Raw genomic sequence first — 20330 nt, 5'->3', positions numbered from 1 at the left:
GAAATGGATGTATAGCTTGCTCCCTCTTGATCGGGGCAGAGCTGACATACTGTCGCGTGTCGCTGCTGTGCTGTGGCTATAAGCTGCCAAAGATACCCTTTGATGGTGCTTCCATGTGAACATTACAGCTCCCATCAAAAGACAGGGACATAGCATTTCATCCTTCCTAATTGGCACATTTGTTGGTTTGTTTTTTACTGATAATTTCTGCTGAATAATCTTCTTTTTTTTCTTTTTTCTTTTAAGATCCATTTTTGATTCCGTGACATTCCTTGACCTTGACATTGTTGCACATTATTAAGAGGGGAGCCTACTGTAGATCTCCACTGCATTGGACCTGGAGCACATTATTAAGAGGGGAGCCTACTGTAGATCTCCACTGCATTGGGCCTGTCAGAGTGCCATGGAGGCCAAGCAGGGGCGAAGAGGAATGACTCCCAAACTTGCACCCATAAAACCAGAGGCTTCCATCTTCTCAACTCTTCCAAATCCTGCGATGCTGTTTGAAAGGTTCTTCATCATATTGGTCCCGCTTCTTTCTGCTGAGCTGACGGTTCTGATGGGCTGTATGAACCATGTGGTCCACTAGCAGCATGGAGCCGGAGCCGACGTCCACCCAGAGCAGCTACTTTCACAAGGTGGAGGTGCCAGACTATGTTCACTACATTGTCGCCTCCTTTGTCTTTGTCATCGGAACGCTGGGCATTACCGGGAATGCCCTGGTTATGTTCGCCTTCTATAGGTGGGTTTGCATTTTTACTGATTGCATTTAGTTTATTACAATATGCATTTGTGGGAGTACGTGTGTATGCGTTGATTTCACTGAATGTATATCAAACTGCCATTTTGTGTGTGTGTGTGTGTGTGTGTGTGTGTGTGTGTGTGCGTGCGTGCGTGCGTGCGTGCCGCGTGAGTGTGCGTGGCATATGGTGCATGTTCATGTGTTTATGCAAGAAAGAGAGAGCAATGTTGCATGTTCATGTGTTTATGCAAGATATATGTGGAGAGAGCAATGTTGCATCAGCAAAGATTTCAGTTTTTGTAGACGTTCTTACTCCAGATTTATTTTCAATTATTTAATTATATTTATCTAAAATGAATCTAAAATAATATGGCAATGTGACATTTTCATGCTCATCCAGTTGAGTGTTCAATGTTTTATATAAGCTTCAGTGGGATGCCAAGAACCTTCTGGTTATCTGATTCCTAGACAACCACTCCGTGCTGAGACACGACACCCCCAAGGCTTGAGCCTGAGTCATACTAAGTTGTCCGTGGGTGCAGAAAATATCTCATCTACTGTACAAGCTGTAAATATATATAGTATCGTAAAGTACATTCAGAAAGTTTATCCCAGTGGAATGGTGGTGAAATACCAAGATGGCCATGCTATTCTTTGGGGAGAACATTTTCTCAGCCTAATCAAACAGACAGTCAAATTAACCTACGATCTTTAGTAAGTTCACAATGGCCCAGTATAAACACATTTTAATTCAAGTAAAATCCAACAGGTTGTATGAGAGATGAATGTCTCCATCTTATTTGTTATAGAGAAGTCTGTCTTCTATAGTCATTATCACCCCACTGTGTCTGTCTGCCTGTCTGTTCGTAAAAGTGTTGTGCCATAATACAATAAGGTGGAGCCCTCTCGTATTATAAAAATCACACCCGTGTGAAGTGAGGGGCGCTAATATAATAAAGTCTAATTAACAAACGGTGCAAACACAAACATTAAACACCATTAACAATAAAGAGACAATATGACGTAAATGACACATTATTACGTAAAGTTTCTCTTCATTGTCAATGCGATTACAAAACAAACATTGAACTAAAGACAAACATTAAACCTGTGTATAGGAGGGGCTAGCGCCCCTCAAAAATAATCATAATGCAAATGTATACAATACATTCATATTTGAATTAAAAAGAAGTAGGTGAAGTTAGGTGAAGGTGAACTACAGCTGCACATGCCAGGAGTTTTATTCCTCAACCTATAACGGGAATGCCCTGTTAATAGGCCCATTCCAACAATAAATACAAGCTCAAACACTGAATCAAGAAAGTTAATTTATTATTCATGTATTTAGTATTTAGTTTAGTGAAAATTGAAAGTTAAATTACAAGCTTGTTTTTAAAGCAATCGCTGGTGGAAATCTACGCTCCACGCCATGGAGCGTAGCTTTCTAGTTGTCGGAGTCGGACTGTGCTCTTTTGTGATCAGATTCTGAACATTAATGTGGGTCAGGTGTTTATAATATGGACCACCACTGTAAGCTCTTACCTCTTATGTATGCTATCAATGTTGTCTGATTTATAGAAATTGGGTCAGCGAGGTGTGTGTGTGTGTGTGTGGAGGGGGGATATGAGAATGTTTGTCAGCGTGTGTTCACTGACTCAGAGATGCATATTATCATATGCATTGTATTATCATGGCTTCTAAGAAAAACCCTCTGCCCCATAATCCACATCTACCCATCCATATGTGGAGATTACTGTAGTTGGTTCCAGAAATCAAGAGCCTGGACCTGGGGCTGGTTATCAAACACAGGAAATCAATGCGGTGCATTCATGTCTTTAAAACTCAGAATTGATCTCAGGATGTATTCCTGAGATGATAATGGTATGTCTGATTGTTAATGGGACTCAATAAAACACTAAGGTTTTTGGCAACAGACCTGAGTTGACATTGTTGGATAAAATGAATTTGTTTACTGATCTGGGCCAATCAGGTTTCAGGTTTGTCAAAAGCTAAATTCAAGGACATCCCATCTGTAATATCTGCTAGACAGGGAACTAAATGGGACCAGATTGTATAGTTGTTAGGCTTCACTAGAAGATAACATTGGAGATGTCATGCCTACTTGTCTACCGTACCTACTGTATAATTCTTACCTTAAATTAAACCTTGGTGGCCTGGACGGTTAGCTCAACCGTCTGGGCATCCTAGGCTGCTGAGCCAGCCTGACGGCATGCCGCGGGTTCGACTCCCAATCCCGACGGCCTTTGCTGTGTGTCTTCACCCCGTCTCTCTCCCCATTTCCTGTCAGTCTACTTTCAACCTATCAATAAAGGCAGAAAAAGCTAAATAAATAAATAAATAAATTATACCGTGATGAGGTTATAGGGTAGGAAGGGGAAACGGGCAGGAACTGATACAAACAAAAACCTACAATTTGTGAAATATAAGCCACTATACAGACAGATATATTAAACCACAGCTGTAATCTGTTGATAAGAATATTATGATCAATAGTGTAAAATGCTGCACTCAAGTCTAACAAAACAAATATATAATCTGAAATATATAATCTGAATTATGAGTGTTTTAGTCATCCCAGACCATATTGTCTGGGATGACAAACACTCATAATTCAGAAATCTGACCAGCATCACCATGCTTTAACCACAGCTGTTACAAATATAACATATATAAAATCAAGCTAGTAGAAGCAATAAAACAATTAAAGATAAAATGTGTATTTGACAGTGATCTAACATATAAAGACCCAATTTCACGATCGTATTAGAAGATGGAGCAACAGGCTTAATGTATAGGAGTTTATGTTATCTGATAGAAATCAGGTCAGCGAGGATGAGGTGTGTGTGTGTGTGTGTGTGTGTGTGTGTGTGTGTGTGTGTGTGTGTGTGTGTGTGTGTGTGTGTGTGTGTGTGTGTGTGTGTGTGTGTGTGTGTGTGTGTGTGTGTGTGTGTGTGTGTGTGTGGGGAGGGGTGGGGAGGGGTTTGATAGATTAGATTGGTTCTCAGCGTGTGGTCACTGACTCAGAAAAGCATATTAACATACATGCTCATGGCTTCTAAGAAAAATCTCTGTGCGCCATAAAACCCACATCGACCCATCCATACTGTATGTGGTGAACATTACTGTAGTGGGTTCCAGGAAAGCGGCTGGAGCTGGGTTTGATTATGAGATATATAGGAAAACAACACATACAGCTATGTCCTGAAGACATACTGTAGGCTACTAATAAAGGCTGTCCCAGGTTATTTTGTATCGGCGATGTAAAAAGAAAAGAAAAATAAGGTTTATAATGAAAGGGAAGCTTCAGGGCACAACCAGATGTTGGTTGGGCTCTCGGACCAGTCTTCAAAACCTTCTTACAAACTAAACTAGCTAAGCAAATAATAAACAATATAGGACCCTCTTCCCCAAAACAAAAATGGAACACAAGTAAACCTAATGTACATGTTTACTAAATGTGTGGTGTCAATTGTATTTCTGTCCACCCTGTGACTACTGAGCGGTTATACATATAGATTGGGCAGGTAAAGTGAACACAGCAGTGTAGCATAAATATAAATAATATTCTGTACATTGTACAGTATGGTCCCTGCTGCACACAAGCAAAGAGAGACAAACACAGGTGATGAAAAACACTGGTGATAAAAAAAGAAAACACAGTTGGCATGGCTTCCCTGTGCAATCTAATTTATACTATATCTAGTAGGAAGTTACTTGATGTGCAAATAACAATGTGCTTATGTGCTAACGTGAGCTTAAGCCACACCCATCATGGCAAAGACCTACAAATTGGTAAAAAGAAAATATTCACTGGTAATAAAGATCTAAAAGCTAACCAAATTTCAAACACATGGAAATGTTAATGTAATAAATAGTGTGTATAACTAACCCATAATCTGTTATTGTCGTGTGTGTGTGTGTGTGTGTGTGTGTGTGTGTGTGTGTGTGTGTGTGTGTGTGTGCGTGCGTGCGTGCGTGCGTGCGTGCGTCCGTGCGTGCATGTGTGTTGGTATGTGTGTGTGTTGTAGTAACAAGAAGCTTCGCAACTTGCCAAACTACTTTATAATGAATCTGGCAGTGAGTGATTTCCTCATGGCTTTCACTCAGTCACCCATCTTCTTCATCAACTGTCTGTATAAGGAGTGGGTGTTCGGCGAGATGGGTAATTCTCTTCTCTTCTCTTAATTCTCTTCTCTTCAAAATCTATATCAATGAAGATGTTGATCCATATAAATGAGGTTGGTGTACTAGTAAATGAGATTTGGTGTATGCTCTGTGTTACAGGCTGTAAGATGTATGCATTCTGTGGGGCCCTGTTTGGCATCACTTCCATGATAAACCTGCTGGCCATCTCCATTGACCGCTACCTGGTCATCACCAGGCCCCTGAAGGCCCTCCGCTGGAGCTCCAAACGAAGAACCACCATTGCCATCCTACTGGTCTGGCTGTACTCTCTGGCCTGGAGTCTAGCACCCCTCGTTGGCTGGAGTGAGTTCAATTAAACCGGGAAATTCTTTTGATATTATTAGTCTGCATCATAGAGTTATGTGTCGGAATGCCACTGTTTTGGCCACGGGCATGCATAAAGCTAGTGAAGAGGATTAATTGACAGTAATTTGCCCATCAGCAATAACGCAATTCAGCTGTTCATCACACAAGCATGGTCAAACATGTTTTATGAGCCATCGTTTGACCTTTTTCCTTTACCTTCCAGGTTCCTATATTCCTGAGGGACTGATGACTTCCTGTACCTGGGATTATGTCACATATTCACTGGCCAATCGGAGCTACACCTTGATGCTGTGCTGCTTTGTTTTCTTCATTCCACTGGCAGTAATCTTCCACTGTTATCTCTTCATGTTCCTGGCAATACGAAAAGCCAGCAGGTACTTTATTGCGACCGAAGGTTGCAGTTAACTATGGAATCGTGCATTTCCCATCAGTCAGTCAGAGTCAGTGTATCACTCAAAATCCCCATACATGGGGAAAGCCCCCATATATGGTGCCCAGGTCTCATGACATCACGGGACATCATCAGGGATGGAGTTCCCTGATGTCATAGTAAATGCGACTTGCTGTCGCAATTAAGCCCTTGTATGGCTTAAAGTATGTATTAATAGAGACGGCAGCCGGAGGAAACCCTGAGGCAAAATGGACATAATAATAATAATAATAATAATATATACGATTTATATAGCGCTTTTCTGGGTACCCAAAGTCGCTTTACAGAAAGAGGTACAGACATATTTATTAGAAAACTATTTAAAAAGGTTTAAAAGGTTAAAAACTAGAAATCAAAATCAAAAGAGGGACAAACAAGAAGGGTGTGTGTGTGTGTGTGTGTGTGTGTGTGTGTGTGTGTGTGTGTGTGTGTGTGGGGGGGGGGGGGGTTATGTAGGGAAAGCCAGTTTGAAAAGGTGGGTTTTGAGTGTGCTTTTGAACATTTCGAGGGTGGGGGCAGCTCTGATGTGAGTTGGGAGTGAGTTCCAGAGAGAAGGGGCAGCCACTGCGAAGGCCCTGTCTCCCCATGTCCGTTTGTTAGATTTGTGGGGTTCCAGTTGGTTGGCAGTGCTTGACCTGAGGGAGCGGGAGGGGACATGGCGGTTGATGAGTTCGGAGAGGTAGAGGGGGGCCTGGTTGTTGAGGGTTTTGTAGGTGAGTAGGTGAGTATTTTAAATTCAATTCTGGACTTGACTGGGACCAGTTAATGCCATGTTAGAAAAAGTGATAACAATACTGTAAATCTCCCCCTGGTTTTCTTTCCTGAGGTTAGGCGGGAGGAGTTATCGCTATCAACGATAGCAATAACCATGTCATGATATGCAGCTAATGTTTTGAGAAAATGTGAACAAGTTGACCCCTTTCCTCTTCTCAAGCTAAGCTGGCCATATCAGTGATGTGATGAGTTGTTGTTTTTTTAAGGTATCTTCATCATTACATTGTCAGCTACTGTACATGCCATATCACACATAAACAGACCACTTTTTGGTTACTGGCTTTATTTTTAGATTTAGCTTGTTTATATTTTTCTCTAAAGTCATTAATCGTGACCAAACTTATCTGAATTATTGAGTGTCAAGTCTCATGATGTCGTTTTTCATACGGTACTGAATAATTACCAATGGCTTCCTCAACAAAGGCCAATTCCCGTTTTTAGCTATAACTTTATAACATTACTAAGCATTATTGTCTCCACCAGGCCGAAGGCATGTGGGGAGAGTATGTTTTGCACTCCGTCCGTCCGCGTGTCCGTCCGTTTGTGTGTCCGTCCGTTTGTGTGTCCGTGTGTCCGTGAACAGCTAATCTCGGCCACCGTTAACCCGGTCGATGCCATATTTTGCACACACACTCCCTGGATGCCAACCATGAACCTCTGCCCCACACTTTCCAGAACGGCCTGTTATAGCGCCACCAGGAGGCCGCTTTGTGCAAAACAAGTTTTTCCATGCCATATTTTGCACACACACTCCCTGGATGCCAACCATGAACCTCTGCCCCAAACTTTCCAGAACGGCCTGTTATAGCGACACCAGGAGGCCGCTTTGTGCAAAACAAGTTTTTGCACAGTACACCTACAGATTTTGTCCAAACATCACGCAAATTGGTACACAGTCTCTCTAGAGCCATTCAACGAAACGGGTCTTTCAGATTTATCAGACTCCATCCTGATTGGTTAAGATTGGCTTCCAAAGTTCACAGGAGTGCTCAGTTTCAAACAAAATGCTGCAAATCATGAACACATCGCGTGATTTCCGTGAAATTGTGCACCCACATTCCCACTAGGCCGAGGACGAAATGCCACATGAACAATTTCAACTCAGCCTCAAGGTGGCGCTATAACTGGCCGAAAAGTGTTTTTACCTCTAACTGCACAGATCTGTGGATAACCTGGTGGAGACCTGTGCCCGGAAGGGCACTTTTTCTAGTTAATATACTGTTACATGTTATATTATTTATTTTTGTTGCCCTGCTATCCAACCACCAGATGAAGGCAAGCTGCAATGTCCTATACATTCCTATCCTCCTGGTGGAGACCTGTGCCCAGAAGGGCACTTTTTCTAGTTGTCTCCACCAGGCCGAAGGCATGTGGGGAGAGTATGTTTTGCACTCCGTCCGTCCGCGTGTCCGTCCGTTTGTGTGTCCGTGTGTCCGTGAACAGCTAATCTCGGCCACCGTTAACCCGGTCGATGCCATATTTTGCACACACACTCCCTGGATGCCAACCATGAACCTCTGCCCCAAACTTTCCAGAACGGCCTGTTATAGCGCCACCAGGAGGCCGCTTTGTGCAAAACAAGTTTTTCGATGCCATATTTTGCACACACACTCCCTGGATGCCAACCATGAACCTCTGCCCCAAACTTTCCAGAACGGCCTGTTATAGCGCCACCAGGAGGCCGCTTTGTGCAAAACAAGTTTTTGCACAGTACACCTACAGATTTTGTCCAAACATCACGCAAATTGGTACACAGTCTCTCTAGAGCCATTCAACGAAACGGGTCTTTCAGATTTATCAGACTCCATCCTGATTGGTTAAGATTGGCTTCCAAAGTTCACAGGAGTGCTCAGTTTCAAACAAAATGCTGCAAATCATGAACACATCGCGTGATTTCCGTGAAATTGTGCACCCACATTCCCACTAGGCCCAGGACGAAATGCCACATGAACAATTTCAACTCAGCCTCAAGGTGGCGCTATAACTGGCCGAAAAGTGTTTTTACCTCTAACTGCACGGATCTGTGGATAACCTGGTGGAGACCTGTGCCCGGAAGGGCACTTTTTCTAGTTTCCTTTGAATTTGCCGAGGTTAGCTATTGACGTGAGTCAACAGTCTGGAGAGACTACAGCAGATATGACCTAAAAGTGTGTTACCCACCATGCTGTGTTCACTATGATGTGCTTCATGTGTAATACCACAAATATACCATCTCTGCCTGCCTCCGACATGGTTGCTTCAGAACCAGTGGTGGAACAAGTAGTACAGTAGTATAAAATAGGACCTAAGTGGTTCATGTATATTTTGTAATAATAATCTATCCAGTATTATATACTGTATATATCTAGTATTGAAAAATTGACATACTCAAGTAGGTAAGAGTACCTCAAAATCATACTTAAGTACAGTGCTTGAGTATATGTATTTAGTTACTTTACACCACTGTTCATGTTCTTTTTTTTTTTTTTAAGATATTTTTTGCGGCTTACGCCTTTTATTGATTTTTGAAGGGACAGACAGTAGGCTGACAGGAAACGGGAGAGAGATGGGGGGATGACATGCAGTAAAGGCCGTGTCGGGTCTGGGAGTCGAACCCGCGGCACACTGCGACTGGATTACCAGTCCGGTGCCCAGACCGTTACGCTACGGCCTGGGCCACTGTTCATGTTCTTATCCAGATGCAGACTTGGATGTACTGTACACGCACACACGCACGCAACACGCACGCACGCACGCCTGCGCATGCACAAGAATGGCTACACCCAGTTCTGTATTCGTAAACTGTCTCAATTACCTTTCTTATCTGTCCAATATCATAATAATAATAAGACTTAACGTGTTTCTGCTGCAGGGAAGTGGAACTACTGGGGACCCAGGTGAGGAAATCTACACTGATGAGGCAGAAGAACATCAGGACTGAGTGGAAGTTGGCTAAGATTGCCTTCGTGGTCATCGTGGTTTATGTCCTCTCCTGGTCACCATATGCCTGTGTGACGCTCATTTCCTGGGCAGGGTAAATGGCACAAGACAAGTCATAATGTGCTCAGATAGACAGCAACAGCTAACCACTTAACCCATTTTTTCAATAGCTAAATTATAACATAATGTTTAAAACACCAAAAGGGGTTCCCGCCCCAAAATGGGTTAAATGCATGAACTTATATGGTTCCTTGTGTCCCTATTCAGCGGCGGACATGCAGCGAAAATAGCAGATCTACAAGCTCTGCTATTTTCAGGGAAGGGAAATTTGGTGTAGAGGGATAAAGTATACTCTCGCAGCAACTAACTACGATTTCGAAGGCGTTTTTAGAATCGACCTCAAGTCTAAATGGGATAATGGGTTTCAGTTGGGAAACCCTATTCATGTAAAATGTTTGCCTAAATATGACTTTCTCAGACTACGGATCCTAAGGTTCATATGATTAATAAATAACCTCACATTCCACTGGGGTGGGAGAAGAATAAAATGACCATCGTGTGAATATGGTCAGAATATATACAGTATAGTTGTCCTCCAGGGCTCTGTACAAGGTCTGCTCCTTTTCCCCCTCTCAACACTTTGACTCTTTGCCTGTTTGTGCAGATCGTTAGCCCGAGAATAGGGAAGTGGATATGGACAAAATATTGAATGGATGGAATACAATAAATGGTACAGACTTCCCTTTCTTTGAGTTTAGCTAATCCAACCTTTTGAAACATTTCTTCCACCACATGTTTTGTCTTACATTCTTCTGAGAACAAAGAATGGACTGTAGTTCTATAACCTTGTGCCATGTATGGGGGAAGGTAGCCACATACAGTTCATACAGTAGGCCTACATACAGTACACACACACACACACACACACACACACACACACACACACACACACACACTCACATGCATGAGCGTTTACACACACTGCATGCACACAATCACATGTGAATGTACACCCCGTTGTGGGGTTAATCCACCTAATATGCCCCTTAATTGTGCTGCAAAATGTGAAATACTGAAGTCTTTGTTCTAAAACTTTGGAATCGCCACGCTCCATATGAGACTACACTGTGAAATCCCAAAAACGATTAACACTGTACATTTTACAGTGTAGCCTACAGTAATAATTGCATGTATTCTAGAGAAAGAAAGACAGAGGGACAGAGGGACAGACAGACAACAGACAGACAATTGTTTGTTGTTTGGCACTTTTCTTCGCTGCTTTTGGACATCAGGTTGGATTATGTTTTGTTTGATTCAGGCATGCCAACATCCTGTCACCGTACTCCAAGGCTGTTCCTGCTGTCATAGCAAAGGCCTCCGCCATCTACAACCCGTTCATCTACTGTATAATACATGACAAATACAGGTGAATTGGCATGTTGATACCTGTATATGTTGATATGTTTGAAGTGATGGTTTGGTTTGAAGGTAACTACAGAGAGGGGGACATAATGGAAACATTCCTTTCATCCCCATTTTCTTGGACAGATGATCCCTCTTTATTTACTTCTCTACCAGGCCTCGGACCAGTTTATTTACTTCTCTACCAGGCCTCGGACCAGTTTATTTACTTCTCTACCAGGCCTCGGACCAGTTTATTTACTTCTCTACCAGGCCTCGGACCAGTTTATTTACTTCTCTACCAGGCCTCGGACCAGTTTATTTACTTCTCTACCAGGCCTCGGACCAGTTCTTTATTTACTTCTCTACCAGGCCTCGGACCAGTTCTTTATTTACTTCTCTACCAGGCCTCGGACCAGTTCACCTTCAAATCTAACCATTCACAATGTAGAGGAACAGAGCATAACATCAAACGATATTTTAAGAAATCACCGACATTGTGCATTGTTTCTGGACTTCTCTACTCTGCTCAGAACCACCTTGGCGGAGAAGGTTCCTTGTCTGTGGTTTTTGGCACCGACTCGTCGAGCTGAGCGCGTCTCCTCGTCCATCAGCGAGTCCTCCTACAGAGACTCCATCATCAGCAGACAGTCTGTGGTGTCCAAGACTCCGTTTGTAGCTGCTTCCTCCAACCCCTCTTCTGACACGGTGAAGACAAAGACTAGCTTCATTACATCGTATGACATATAGTGGCACAGCAGAAATAGTCGATCTGGTGCATTGTGAGTCTCTATTTTCAGTATGCGACAGCAAGTGTCAAAGTAATTATCTATTATGTTTTCCTCTCCTCTTCTCCAGGTGTTTGAGGATGTGGAGATTGATTCTCTGGAAATGAAGTCAGGTGACTCCTTTAGAAACATGACATCCTACAGTCATCAGTCCATTAAAGACAGACTCTATAAGAAACAGCTGGAGCAGAAGACTAAGACTCACACGGTGGACAAGGTGAGAACAGAACATGGGGACATTGGGGAAGCTCATATCGTTGTATATATCTTGTATCATTGTCCATATTTCGTCTTTGTATGTTTTTGTTCATAAATGAATGCCCCACTACTTTGTCATGCAGAAAGACGAGACAGTGTCGTGCAGCAGCGGAAATAGCTTAACTAGCCCACAACACATCGTGATGCAACATGGTGCAAGCTTGTAGATCTCCAATTTTGCCAATTGTTTTTAAATGTTCACCTACCGTTTGTTTTTTACTGTTTGAGACAGTAAAAAAAAAGACGAATTTCCACACGTGGACAATAAATGAAACTAACTAACTAACTAACTAACTACAATGACTTGCCCTAAATAGGGATGCCAGATTGAAAGTGATAAGTCTGTATGTTAACAAAGTTATAACAAGACAAGCCTTGTGACTAAATCATTACAACATTGGATCTATTGGAACATAATTTGCATGAATTCAAATATAACACAATAGAATTCTAACAATCATCAACTCAAATATGAAAATGAACTATTACTCCGTGCAGGATATTCTCCAAAAACACACCCGTGTGGAGTGAGTGGTGCAACTCCGTGTGGGGGTCCCCCGGGGGGGACCCCCCTACACATAGCTCCGTAAGCGAGTGGTTGCACCACTCAAAAGTGTATAGTACAACACTATTGAAATGTTACAGATTGTTGTTGCAGCTAGGCCAATACCAACATTATTCATTACCTGTGTGTGTGTGTGTGTGTGTGTGTGTGTGTGTGTGTGTGTGTGTGTGTGTGTGTGTGTGTGTGTGTGTTAAACACTACCAGTATCCATCCAACTTGGGGGAGTCTGCAAACGTCTATGAGCATGAGCTGGTCTCTGGCTCTGTCACCATGGCCACCGTTCCCCTGATGGTTCTGAGTGGGAGGCGGAGCCAGAGTTTGACCAATGGGATGTCAGATGAAGCAGTGAGAGGTGGTGCCAGCGGTGAGCTGCTTGGCATAGGGGGCAAGCATGCGAGTGGCTCTGCTGACTCGCTGATGTTCGGAAGAAGTCAAGCTTCTGACCAAGAGAGCGTTCCACGCATCATTGTCATCAGTCCCACGTCCGATGGCAGTCTGACCAATCTGGAGACTATACCGGAGACCGTGGACAATCTGGAGACAGGGGACAAGTGACTGGATTCATGTTTTACTTGAATCCCTGAAGCCCTATATATAGCAAAAAATAACTAGCAAGATAGAGACCTTTATTGATCCTGCGGGGGAAATTAAATTGTCATTGGCAGTTGCAGCAGTAAAGAATGAGACAAGAACTGGTAGAGACAAAGGACTGGTACAGACAAAGGACTGGTAGAGACAAAGGACTGGTACAGACAAAGGACTGGTACAGACAAAGGACTGGTACAGACAAAGGACTGGTACAGACAAAGGACTGGTACAGACAAAGGACTGGTACAGACAAAGGACTGGTACAGACCAGGGGGGCAGTCAGACAGATATTTTGTGAAGCCTGAAACTCCTGAAAGTTCATATAATGGCCTGTTGTGGCGCTGTCACTGGACCCAAAAAAACCCATAGCCCCATAGAAGTCCATGTATTTGGGCCCAACTTCACCTAGACTGTATTACCTTAATAAACATGGTCATGAATACTTTCTGCTTCCAGTCACTAGTTTAAAGTCTCATTTCTAATGTCATAATATTCTTTTTGGAAAATGATTGTCCCATTTATAAAATAAATGACCATAAAGTCGCGTATGTTCTGAGGGGCGTGGCTACCGTTACAGTCTATGATCGGGAGTCCCCACCCACTCGAGTCAAAATAAAAACCAACGGAGAAGAAGGGGGGAAGTCCCGCCTCGTTGTCTGGGCAGCCAATGGCCAGCTGGGCCCAAACGGAGCCAGCCAATGGCCAGCTGGGCCCAAACGGATCTAGAAAGACGGAGACTTACAGTGCAGGAATAACAGGCTTCATTTTACGTCCATGTTAGACGCGGGGAACGCTTTGTCCATATTTTTTACAGTCTATGGTACAGACAAAGGACTGGTACAGACAAAGGACTGGTACAGACAAAGGACTGGTACATAGAGACAAAGGACTGGTACAGACAAAGGACTGGTACAGACAAAGGACTGGTACAGACAAAGGACTGGTACAGACAAAGGACTGGTACAGACAAAGGACTGGTACAGACAAAGGACTGGTACAGACAAAGGACTGGTACAGACAAAGGACTGGTACAGACAAAGGACTGGTACAGACAAAGGAGATCAGCTAAAGGTGGCCAAAGAAGAAAATAGTACGGGTCAGCAGGTATAGCACTGGGGCTAAGAAAGGAGTACCAGACACCCAGTGGTAGGCCTACTAACTTGCCGGGCCCACTGCACTTGGACTACAGTATGAAGTACCGTGTATGTACAGTATTGCCATAAAATTGGACGTCAGAGCAGCAGAGCAAAAATAACCATAACAGAGTAAACAGACTAACCCTCAAATAGTCCAAGAGCAAACACACCACACTTATGAGAAGTAAGTCACCCCACTTTCTCCTTCTGGAGGGTGTGGGAGGGGTTGGGAAGCTTCTTTCTTGTTCTCCCCTCTGCCACCACCCCCACACTGTCCAGTTTAGGAAAGACTACAGAGCCAGCTCTGCTAGTGTACACATCTAACACATCTGCAGCATCCTGTTGCACTTATTAAAGGACCAAGCCTCCTCTGGAAGAACAGCTTGCTCTGTCAGTCCAGCTCAGCTGGAGCTGATCTCACAACACAAGTTGTGAACTTGCTTTGCAGACTGTTCACCTATTTTTGTCAAATGTTCGTCCATTTTCAACCCATACTTTAATCAAATGCTTGCCTATTTTGATATGGCCAGAATTAGGCGCACCATGATTCATGTGGATAACACAGGTGTTGCACCAAATGCTGGGTTATCTTACTCACGTTAAACTATTGCTTTTCCAATTAGTTTTATGTAAATCAGAACATACACTGTAAAAATCTCAATCCCGTGTAGAAATGTAACCACTCTGGTTAATACATCTTAATCAATGATAAGCCGCTACATTCTCCACCCTATAGTGCATAGCATTAGTGCATAGCATGTACTGGATGAAAATGTTCTCCTATTTGTATTGTTCATTTGCTGTAATTTCTACTCACAGATGACTGTTATTTATTGATTTCCAATTATATTTCATGTTTATATTCATAAACCTTCAAGCATGCTCAGTGTTTTTTAACCTTGTTCTAGGATTCCAGTTAAACATACATTTCTTCCTTTCTTGAACTATAGCTGGGAATCTGAAAATTGGTAGTTTTGTCCCCAAATGATCATTTCTTTTTTTCCGCTTTTTTATTCAGTTAACTATATACAACTTTTTCATCCTCTCAGTGTTGGGAGAAGGTTTTGAGATTATGACATGCATGGATGATGAGAATTTTAGGAAAATGCATAAATTAAAAAGACATACCATTAAAGTTGTGAGGCAATGTATAGCCACCACACACAAAAGCTGAGAGGACCTGAATTGGCATTGAAATCTAAAATGTATTGTATGATGAAGTGTGGAAGATTGGACACTGTTCAGATATTCAGTACCCTCTGGTGGACACACACGCGCATGCACACAGGTATGCATCTACTGTACAAGAAGTAACACTTGAGCAGACCTCTCAGCTGCTGTGGGCTTATATATATCACTCACAGATGTATAATTGTCGACAGACTTGTAGCAGAAGACAGGATATATCAGGCATATCAGCTAATTGACCAGATCCTACTCAAATGACTTACAGGATGCCTGGACCGCTGGCCTAGTGGTCCGGGCACCTAGACTAGCATGTTCGAGTCCTGATCCCGACCACCTTGCGTGTCACTCCCCGTCTCTCTTCCCATTTCCTGTCTATCTACTGTAAACTATCAATAAAGGCAGAAAAAGCCAAAACAAATCTGTAAAATAAAGAAATGAATAAAAGACAAGATGACCAAAAAACTATCTTCAAGGGAATGTTAAGGACATTTTTAAATCAAACACTTTTTTGGAAGTGTAAAATTTGACTACGTAGCGTTGCCAATGACCAACATGTCTGGGGAGCGTTCATTCTCTGTCAGTGACTATTTGTTAAGGGAAATAGAATTCAGTTACTTTATTGTGGATTTCTCAGCTCCAAAAACTATTGGTGTACTATTGGTGTGCATGTGATGTAATTAGTTTTGTTGAAAACCTTTGCTTTCCTTCTTTGCTTTCCTAAGTTATTGTATTATAATATTATTATTATTATTGACGGCATTTAAAGTAGATGACTGAATATTTTGGATTGGAAAATATGCCTATGCGATCTCTTCTGCCTTTGTCTGAGTGAAATAAAGGTGCTGTCTATGGTGCTGAAACACTCTTAGCCAGGTTTTTATTTTTTTATTTTTTTGGGGGGTGATTATATAGGCCACATCTCATCTCAGCATTAAAAACTAAATGTTGATTTTAGTATATAAAAAAATAATATACACATATACTCTGGATATGTGCTGCAATGTGGGTAGTTTGGTAACTTCTCTTTGAGGTTAATTATTGTTCCAGTAAAGTGGATTCAGTTCTAAAAGGAGCTGGCTAAACAGTTACAGGCTACACAGTTATAGGTAAACTAGAAAAAGTGCCCCTCAGGGCCCAGGTCTCCACCAGGCCAGGTCAGGTTGTGGCCTCCTGGTGGCGCTATAATAGGCCAATGTAAAAAGGGTGTCATTTGTTCTTACACCATTGATGGCAATTGGATGATTTGAGGCATTTTGTTCCAAAAATGTGTTTTGCAAAAATCCACCTGTTGGTGTCGCTATAACAGGCCAATGTGAAATGGGTGGGATATATTCCTCAGCCTAGTAGGAAAGTCTGTGAAAGATTTCACGTAAATTGCACGCTGCGTTCATGATTTGAGGCTTTTTGTTTCAAAAGGGCCAATCCTGCAAACTTTGAAAGCCAATGTTAGCCAATTAGGATGGAATATGAAATATCGGACAGATCCGTCTTGAGCACATGACTATAGAGATAGTGTATAACGATTTGCGGGATTTTTGGACAGAATCTGGAGGAGTAATATCAAAAATTGTGTTTTTCCATAGTCTGCCTCCTAGTGGCGCTATAACAGGCCGTTCTGGAAAATTTGGGGCAGAGGTTCATGTTGGCATCCAGGGAGTGTGTGTGCAAACTTGGCATCGACCGAGTTAACGGTGCCGGAGATTAGCTGTTCACAGACGGACGGACGGACGGACACACAGACGGACGGACGGACGGACGGACGGATGGAGTGCAAAACATACTCTCTCCCCATGCCTTCGGCCTGGTGGAGACAACTATAGTATTAGAAATAAGTCAAGTAACTTACTAGACATTTTAGTGTAGTAAGCTATAGTTGCATGCCCAACGTTGCTTACAGGTGGATAACCTGCTTGGCTGCACCTGTGGAAAAGACAGAAGGGGGGGGGGGGGGGGGGGGGTGAAGTCCTGTAAGCTGACAGATGGCCTCACTAAGCCGATTCTGACACTGGCACAGAACCGACTATACGGTCAGACAGGATGCACTCGACGCAACATTAAGCTTTACTACTACTGCTACTGCTACTACTACTACTACTGTACTGTATAATAATAGTAGGCTGTTTAGAGGGGTATAAATAAAGCAGACACAGCGAGAGGATGGAATGCTTGTCTTCATTGTACCGGAGTGTCTACACACTAAGCCAAATGGAAATTATGGAGCAAATGGATGATCTTCTAGAGGATTGGCCAGAATCTCTGGACATTTTTGGCTCGGTGTGGCTGGAGGTGCTGGGTGGTCATGAGACCACTGACGACTGGTACATTTGGTTGCACCTTGTAGAACTGATGTGTCTTGACCTGCTGGGTCAGATGGACTTTCTGCTAGACCACAGAGGCGTGTGCTTTGACCTGCTGGGGTCAATGTATGCTGATGACCCTTATCTGTGGACATCTCTGCATAGCTGAAATGGACTCAAGACTTTAATTGAATGACATGGTGAAGTTTCCAGTATTCCTCAGTGACTGAAATGGGGACAGGTTGTAGGTGGCCAACTGGTTACCTGCACCAGGATGGGTCGGGAGGAAGGTTAATGTACTGTACTTTGGGCAAATAAATAGATAGATAAAGGGAGATAATGTATAGGACTATATTTCACATGCTGATGGTGCATATGGTGCTCATGTTAGATCGCCATCCTGTGGAACAAAGTTACACATGCACTAATGGAATGTGTTTGCTCATTTTCTAGAGTAGACCTCAGACATCTGCAACTATTATATAGTGTATATGCAAGCGGCAATTAATATTGGCCAGGAGTGCACTGTTAAACGAATAAATATCATCTGGCCATTCTCTCCTTGTGTTCCACAGGGCTCTAGTATCTTCTCTGTTTCCTGTTATTGTGGGGAAAGCTTTTGCTGAAAATAGCTGAAAAATAACTGAACCAGCAATAGATACAGTACACAGTCCAATTCCATGTCACACTGCAAGGTGTAAAACTGAGTAAATGGTGCATTTATACTTCATACCCTGATGGCGGCGGAAAGCATGCAAGGCACCAACCAGCACATCAGGAGCAATTAGGGGTACAGTGTCTTGCTCAAGGACACTTCACCACTAACTCTGGGGGAGCCCAGGTTCGAGCTGGCAACCTCACGGGTGCCATCCTGCCACTCTACCCCTGAGCCACCGCCGCCCAGGCTAAACTTAGTTGGCTAAACTTTATGAGAAAATATAAATAGATACTTTAATCACTGCATCAGGCAGACAGCTGCTGGACCGTTGTTGTGGATGGTGTGACATCCAGACATGTGGGGATTAGTCAAATAAGAGGTATTGATGTGACACCATCTGTTGCTGGATGGTAACAGGGATTATGTAGCTCAATTCTGCATGACATGATGGCATGTACACTCAAGGAGGCTGAAAGTGATGAACCTGCAAGTGCGAGCTAAGCTTGCATGCCCACACTGTGAAATACACTGACTGTATCTAGACCTAACAGTGGTTCCCAAACTTTTTCATGTCAAGGACCCCCAAATTGACACTAATTATCCCGCAGACCCCCCATATGCCAGGGACCCCCATATGAGAAGATTTTTGCGGCTCTATCAGTGATTTTCAACCATTTTAATTTCAAGGACCCCCAGCATTATTAGGCTACGGACCCCCATTTAATGGCATTTCTATTTCCGAGACACCAATTTGTATTGTAAAATCAAAGTAAATTTACACACCTAATATTACACACATAATATTAATAATAAATATAGCTGCCGGGACCAAGCAATAAGAAAAATCACACCCATGTGAACTGAGCGGTGCAGGCTGCTCAACAACACTACAACATCACAACTTTATTAAACGGTAAAGAAGTAAGAGAATAAATTAAAAGCAATAAAACGCTAAAAGTGACGAGTTATGAGTTTGAAGATATTAGCGCCGTTATCCAAGGCGCTTACATTCACCCATTCACATTTCACACACACATTCATACACCGATGCCATAGGAAACCATGCAAGGCACCAACCAGCACATTGGGAGCAATTAGGGGTACAGTGTCTTGCTCAAGGACACTTCGACACTAACTCTGGGGGAGCCCGGGTTCGAACTGGCGGTTACCATCCAGCCACTCTACCCCTGAGCCACCACCGCCCCTACTTGTAGATCAGCTATTTTCTTTTTTTTTTACTTGAAGCTTTTTACCTCTAGGCATCTTTTATTAATCGATTATGTTTTATTAAACATCTACGTCACTCAGCTACGGAGTCTATATATATCCCCCATTGTGAGTTTGTAGATCTGTCATTTTCACTACATATAGCAGATCTACAATCTCAATAGCATAGGCCTATATACAATAGCAGATTTAGGACACACAAAAATCATCCCATAGCTTCTGATGTTTTGTAGACTTGTCTTAAACCATCATGTAGCCTAACTTCAAATGTAATTACTCACTGTGGCCACTAGAGAGAGACGTAGTACCCTTTTAGTCAGCTTTCATTCATTCACTTTTTCTTTCTAACACAAATCTATCTATTATTCAATTTTCACACTCTGTGTCCCTATATTCACCACAGGACACTAATAGTCAAATAGTGAATCAGTTAACCAACTTTACAATTCTGACTGAGCTCTGCACTGTCAGTCTAATTACCTAATTGCGTGTGTGTGTGTGTGTGTGTGTGTGTGTGTGTGTGTGTGTGTGTGTGTGTGTGTGTGTGCGCGCGCGCAGGTATGTTCAATGTGTATCAAGGAAACAAGGACATGTCACATGAGCGTTTATAGACTGAAGTAGACCTACGGTCACCTACCTATCCCGTATCATTTGCAGATTTGCAATCAAGGCACATGCGGAGATTCAAGTGTGCATGCTTGCACATGCATGCCTGACAAAGCGAACGTCTGTAGAAGTTATGTGAGGCTATGGCTAATGGGGGGCTAAGACAAACTAACTAATAGTATCTCCAAATTCAGTCCATACCCTCCTCGTTTGTTATAAA

At 42.8% G+C, this 20330-nt stretch overlaps 1 protein-coding gene across 1 annotated transcript; it reads left to right on the top strand.

The window, feature by feature from the left end:
* Positions 1 to 575: 575 nt before the first annotated feature.
* On the top strand, positions 576 to 12965 carry LOC310871688 (melanopsin-A-like; the record flags this gene model as incomplete). Its single annotated transcript, XM_083783328.1, has 9 exons — positions 576 to 742; positions 4792 to 4925; positions 5048 to 5251; positions 5478 to 5649; positions 9331 to 9492; positions 10717 to 10824; positions 11333 to 11507; positions 11658 to 11804; positions 12615 to 12965. The coding sequence occupies 9 exons, from the start codon at positions 576 to 578 to the stop codon at positions 12963 to 12965; spliced, it is 1620 nt and encodes a 539-aa protein (XP_083639454.1).
* Between the last annotated feature and the right edge of the window lie 7365 nt (positions 12966 to 20330).

The sequence above is a fragment of the Protomyctophum parallelum genome (assembly GCF_964188405.1).
Source record: "Protomyctophum parallelum genome assembly, chromosome: 15".
Taxonomy (NCBI): Eukaryota; Metazoa; Chordata; class Actinopteri; order Myctophiformes; family Myctophidae; genus Protomyctophum; species Protomyctophum parallelum.
Note: the sequence above shows the minus strand (reverse complement) of the source record. Positions and strands in the feature narration are given on the sequence as shown.